The 6,410-nt window shown below is 29.8% G+C and overlaps 1 protein-coding gene across 1 annotated transcript; it reads left to right on the forward strand.

Moving 5' to 3' along the window:
- Positions 1–2,121: 2,121 nt before the first annotated feature.
- On the forward strand, positions 2,122–5,101 carry LOC105624893 (tubulin alpha chain-like). The gene is made up of 4 exons (XM_012206271.1): positions 2,122–2,341; positions 2,562–2,863; positions 3,474–4,055; positions 4,862–5,101. The coding sequence occupies exons 1-4, from the start codon at positions 2,164–2,166 to the stop codon at positions 5,099–5,101; spliced, it is 1,302 nt and encodes a 433-aa protein (XP_012061661.1). The 5' UTR covers positions 2,122–2,163.
- The last annotated feature ends 1,309 nt before the right edge of the window (positions 5,102–6,410 follow it).

Below are 6,410 nucleotides of genomic sequence, written 5' to 3' on the forward strand. Positions count from 1 at the left end.
ATATATATATATATATATATATATATATATATATATATATGTATACAAGTAGCCCGTTTTTCCATCAACCATCAAATTTCTATGTTCTGTTCATAGCAATTTTGCCAAGCGTCGAAATTTTACAATATTTATTGAATTTAACTCTAATAATTTTTGAAACATTAAAATACAAATAAAAATTACGTTAAAATACTATGCAAAATATGAATATAATGTATTAATATATTCATAAATGTAGCAGGTACATTTGGGGAGATGTTATTTGTATCATTCTATCCTTGTTTTACATCTAATGGACATACAAACAAAATGACAAATAGCGCAATAGTGTCTTCTCGAATTCAATATATCATATTAGTTATATTTATATATTGTACATATACATATAAGTATATTAGTTGCATATAAGTATATATATTAATTTGTATATAAGATAATGAGCAATCTGCGACATTTAACAATGTATTTTATGAGAAAATTACATTAATAGATTTATATTTATTAAATATAAACATTAATCTGTAAGTTATCATTTCTAAATCCATTGAAGAGAGATGGCTTAAGCTGATCTAAGCCGAAACGTTGTCCTATTATTATAATTTTCTTATGAAATACATTGTAATTTGATAAGACAATAAACATCGAGTTTAATTTATTGCTCTTCATAATTGAAGTTTTAGTATTCATAATCAATTCTTATATTCAAGACCGTCTTAAATTCTGTCTTGAAGTGTCATGAACCAATCAGAGGACCGCAGCGTTTTAAGACATTACTTAAGATGGTCTTAAAATAAGAATTGATTATGAATACCGGCTTAAATATATTAATTCGCTATAAACTTTATATAGACACTTATTTTCAAATAACATTAGCATGTCATGCAAAATACATATATTTGTAAATTAGAAATTATAAAATAACACTAAACTAATAAGTTTAGCCTAGATTCTTTTAATTGAACAAATTTAGAAATATATAACATGTAGTACAGGCGATAGAAGTCAACGCTGGTTATCTATTAGTATAATTCTTAATATTAAATATATAAATCTTGATTATAGAAAGATTATATGTTTCGTGGGTTTCTTTCGTGTCCAGATCCATTCTTAGAATGCCAATGTTTTGTGAACTTTGCAGTTCACTTCATCAGAGCGAGGAGCAGCCTGATACTGAGTTGTTCCTCTGGATCATCCCTTTTATATATTACGCTACTTGTGGAGTGGTGGAGGATATAAACCTTGATTTTCTATTCATGGTTTGAGTCTTCATCAACAATTTTTCCTTCTAACACAACAGTTGGATTATTGCATTATAAATTAAATCTCTAGCGATTCAATTTTTTGAGAGAAAAAACGTTGGAAATTTAATGCAATAATCCAACCGTTGTGTTAGGGGGGAAAGATTGCTGATGAAGACTCAAACAATAAATAGAAACGTCCAAAGTCAAGATTTATATATTTAATATTAAGAATTGCGTTAATTGATAACCAGCGTTAATTCCTATCGCCTATACTACATATTATATATTTCTAAATTGTATATTTATAAAGTTCTTCATCTAAATGATAAATTTAAAAAAATAGAAAGATCTCAATTTCGCAATTTTTTATCGTTCTCTGTAAAAAACGAAAAATTATTATACGTAGTTATATTATACGTTGTTTAATCGCTAATTCGACTTTAAGGATCCTCTTAAGCATAGGTAAACAAAGATCACATTCGATCATAATAATCTTAAATCTGGAAACATAGTAGTGATATTTCGGCGCTTTAGGCGCGTTAAAAATATATTCGATTTCTGTGAAATTCAATCGTAACGGTTACCAGAGCAACAAAAATATAAATTGCTAGTGTTTTTTTCCAGGGTAGCTCATGGCCGGCCTCTAAATTTATCGTGTTTAAATAAAAAATTTAATTAAAATTTCGATTTGATTTCATCCAAATTTTCATTGTATAACATCAAGAAAAGTTCAATTAAAAAAATCAAAATGGTATGGAAAAATAAAATTACGTTTTCGTTAGTCTTGAATCTGAAAAAAATTACAAGACTCTATGAAGTATGAATTAGATAAAGTGTATCATCAAAATTTTGCAGTTAAAATACGTTATGTGATTTACAGCGCGAGTGTATATCAATACATGTGGGCCAAGCGGGCGTCCAGATGGGTAACTCCTGCTGGGAATTATATTGTCTGGAACACGGCATCCAGCCGGACGGGACCATGCCATCTGACAAAGCATCCGGTTCGAATGATTGCTTCAACACCTTTTTCAACGAGACAGGCTCCGGCAAGATGGTACCGCGTGCTGTGATGATTGATCTCGAACCGACTGTTGTCGGTCAGCTTATTATAATTTATCACATACACACACACACACACACACACACACACACACACAGAGAAAATTATTTATTAATAATAATAATAATAATGTTTTAATTATTTATAATAATGATATTATAATTATTTATAATAATAATAATATTATTATATAAACATTTTATATAATCGTTTTTGGCACAAAATATATATCTATGGCTTGAAAATTATTATTCCAGATGAAATTCGGATGGGAACATACAAACAATTGTATCACCCAGAACAATTAATTACTGGCAAAGAAGATGCTGCCAATAATTATGCTCGCGGTCATTATTCCATCGGGAGTGAGATTATTGAGTCCGTGATCGACCGAATACGCAGACTGACCGATCAATGCACCGGTCTGCAAGGTTTCTTTGTTTTTCATTCATTTGGAGGTGGCACGGGGTCGGGTTTCACTTCTCTGCTTATGGAAAAGCTGTCCGATGATTACGGCAAGAAAAGTAAATTGGAATTTGTCATATATCCGGCACCACAAGTGAGTTCAGAAAAATTAGATCAATTTACACATTTTTGCAGGAGAATCTAATAATTAGTTCTCGCTTTATTTTATGAGAAATGATGAGATTAAAATAAATTGAAGAATAGAATCTTTTTTTAAATTAAATTTCTAAATAAATATTTTACAGTAATAAAGTATAGCGATCAAGATTAATAAAAATAAAAATAAGCGATATCATACTTAGCGAATTAATTAATTCTTTCTGTCTCATCTTATGAAAGATAATGAGATTAAAACGAACTGAAAAATTAATTTTTTTTTCTTAAATTTTTAAGTAAGTATTTACAATGATCAAGATTAAGGCCTGGTTTTACCAATGTAAGATTAACTTTAATCTCAATTTAACTTATTGTTATCTTTTTCTCTTTAGTTCTAAGAATTAGAAAAAGATAAAGAATGAATTGAACTGAGATTAAAATTAATTAGGAACCAAGACTAATAAAGATAAAAATATAATAAAATAAATTTTAAAATTAATCTCTCTATCTATAAATCACGAGATCTGGAAACACATGATCTATAAAATATAATAATAATTCCGAATAATAATAATTTCTGTTAAAAAAATACACTCGATTATTTTCAGGTATCTACCGCTGTGGTGGAGCCTTACAATGCGATATTAACAACACACACGACAATCAGTCACTCTGATTGCGCGTTTATGGTGGATAACGAAGCGATTTATGATATTTGTCGACGCAAGCTCAGCATCGAGCGACCTTTGTATGCAAATCTGAACCGGCTGATCAGCCAAGTGGTCTCGTCGATCACAGCATCCTTGAGATTCGACGGCGCTCTAAACGTCGACTTGACCGAATTCCAAACGAATCTGGTGCCCTATCCCCGTATACATTTTCCCTTGGCGACTTATGCGCCGGTAGTATCCGCCGAAAAGGCTTATCACGAAGGCATATCAGTCGCAGAAATTACCTCTGAATGCTTCGAGGCCACAAATCAGATGGTCAAGTGCGATCCACGCGAGGGCAAGTATATGGCTTGCTGCCTCCTGTATCGTGGGGATGTCGTGCCGAAAGATGTCAATGCCGCGATCGCTGCTATGAAGGGAAAGAGTTACATCCGTTTTGTCGATTGGTGTCCCACAGGTTTCAAAGTTGGAATCAATTATCAACCGCCCACCGCTGTACCAGGCGGTGATCTTGCGAAGGTATTGTGTGTGGTCGCATGTAAATCTTTTCTTGGAAGTCTTATTTTAATGTTGATTCTTTTATTATTAAAATGAAAATTTGTTAATTTAAACATCTTTTAGATAATTTATTTCAAATTAATGAAATTCAAAATAGAATTCTCTTGAATAATTTTATGTCTTCGAAAGATACCATGGAAAACATTATATTTTAATTACATATAAAATTATAAGTAGAGTTCTATCTTAAAATCTAATGAAAATTATATTGTAAAAAATTTATTTCAAAATTTATATTAATGCTTAAATTCAAATTATATATAATTGGAATTTTAATTTATAATTTTTTTATATATAATAATTGTAATAATTATTAATTTATTACATAACAGAATTTCTAATCCACAATTTTATATAGCCACGTATATACCGAACACGAATGTTCACACATTCGTGTTTGTGTTTGTGAGTAGTTTATTCTTTTTCTTGATTGCACCGAATACTAGCATTCGATCAGATTCGATCTTTGTTGCACATAGCAATTAAACTTGTGCAACTTTTATGTAACGAATAACAACACAAAGTTTTGCGTTCGCTGTTCGTTCGTTAAGTGTATACGTGGCTTTATATAATAATTGTATATAATAATTAGCAATTTATTATGTAACGCTGATATTATAATCGTAATATAATCATATTATACATATATATTATATTTATCATAAACAATTATGTTATAATTATTAATTTCTTACTTAAAATTGATATTATGTAACAATTATATCATACTTAGATATTAATATTTACATCAAATGGATAACTTGCAGGTTCAACGAGCTGTCTCTATGCTATCTAATACGACGGCTATAGAAGAAGCATGGGCTAAGCTTAATCGCAAATTCGACCTAATGTACAACAAGCGAGCATTTGTTCACTGGTATGTAGGAGAAGGTATGGAAGAACTCGAATTCGCGGAAGCACGTGAGGATCTCGCGGCACTTGAGAGGGATTACGAGGAAGTCGCCCTCGAATCGCCGTCTACACCGGATACACCATTTGAATATTAACACATTTTTTAAGAATTTTTTGAAATAGGCCGGTATATTCTCTTTTTCGCTACCCGACAACAAGATGAAAATTATAAAAGAAATGTCACAGCGCTTATGTAAAATTTTGTGTAGAAACATATTTTATGTTTATATTCCAGTATAATTGTTACAATATATTATAGAAGAGCATTTTTTGTAAAAGTCACATTCCTTGTAGAGCAAGTATAAAAATAGATGTTGCATCTACTTCACAATTAATATTTCATTTAGTATCTAGAAATGAAATATATCTTTTTTTATACAAAATAGGAGGAAACCTTCATGTAGACATTCTGGATAATGAATGCGATGCATCAAATTCGATAACTCATGCATCCCTTTAATTTCTTCCTCCTGCTGGAAGGAAATTTCGACATACTTAATTAATATTACTTCGGGGCAAAAAAAATATATCTAGAGAGACAAATAAAAATAATTCTTTACATTAAAAAATTTATTGACTCAAAATAATACATACTTATGTAATATATACAATATTTGTTTGTTTATTAACTTTTTTTTGGTATTAATATTTATAAAAGTATTTTAATAAAATTTCCTTTATAGATACATCGTATTCATTGCACTTGGATAGTAATTGTATATAGAAGGAATTATGCCAAAGTTTAAAAAAATGTAATACATTATGTAACAAATATAGCAATTTGTTATTAATACTAAAAATCGATGATATTAAAACTACATGTAACTTCATACTTTTAGGATCGGAAGTTATTTCATCTTCGGATAAACTGTGGTAATTAACTTATTGGATAAACGAAAGAGTAAAAGAGTAGTTTTTAAAGTAAAACATAGTTGAAGTTCATTGAAAGGTGGAACAACTTAGCCTCAAGTCATCAAAAACGTTCAATAAGATAAACAAATAATTTTATTTCTATTGATATTTTTGTTATCGCAGAGAAAATAAATCAATAGCATATTCGGTTAGACGCACTAGTACGCACTAGTATGCACATTAAAGATATTGTATACTGATTTAATATGAGGGTAAAAATGAAATGCAAATATTTTGAATTATAAAATATATATTTTATTTAACAACATAACAAAGTGTGTTGAAGATATTATGATTTAACTATTTTCTTTATTTATATTACACACACATCTTTGCGTCAATTTGTATAATCACTTCATCTGCACAATGAGTGCGTCCAATCGAATTCGCTAGAAACATGGAGACAAACCTTACACACATACATACATACATATATATATATATGTGTGTGTGTGTGTGTGTGTGTGTGTGTGTGTGTGTGTGTGTGTGTGT

Source organism: Atta cephalotes, assembly GCF_000143395.1.
Source record: "Atta cephalotes unplaced genomic scaffold scaffold00001, whole genome shotgun sequence".
In the NCBI taxonomy this organism is placed as follows: domain Eukaryota; kingdom Metazoa; phylum Arthropoda; class Insecta; order Hymenoptera; family Formicidae; genus Atta; species Atta cephalotes.

What these genes read in the sequence shown, in the direction of transcription:
- LOC105624893 (XM_012206271.1), top strand. Translation starts at nt 2,164, where the DNA reads ATGGGTAACTCCTGCTGGGAATTATATTGTCTGGAACACGGCATCCAG. An exon ending in TCTCGAACCGACTGTTGTCG is followed by an intron (nt 2,342 to 2,561) that starts GTCAGCTTATTA and finishes TTATTATTCCAG; the next exon opens with ATGAAATTCGGATGGGAACA. An exon ending in CAGGCGGTGATCTTGCGAAG is followed by an intron (nt 4,056 to 4,861) that starts GTATTGTGTGTG and finishes GATAACTTGCAG; the next exon opens with GTTCAACGAGCTGTCTCTAT.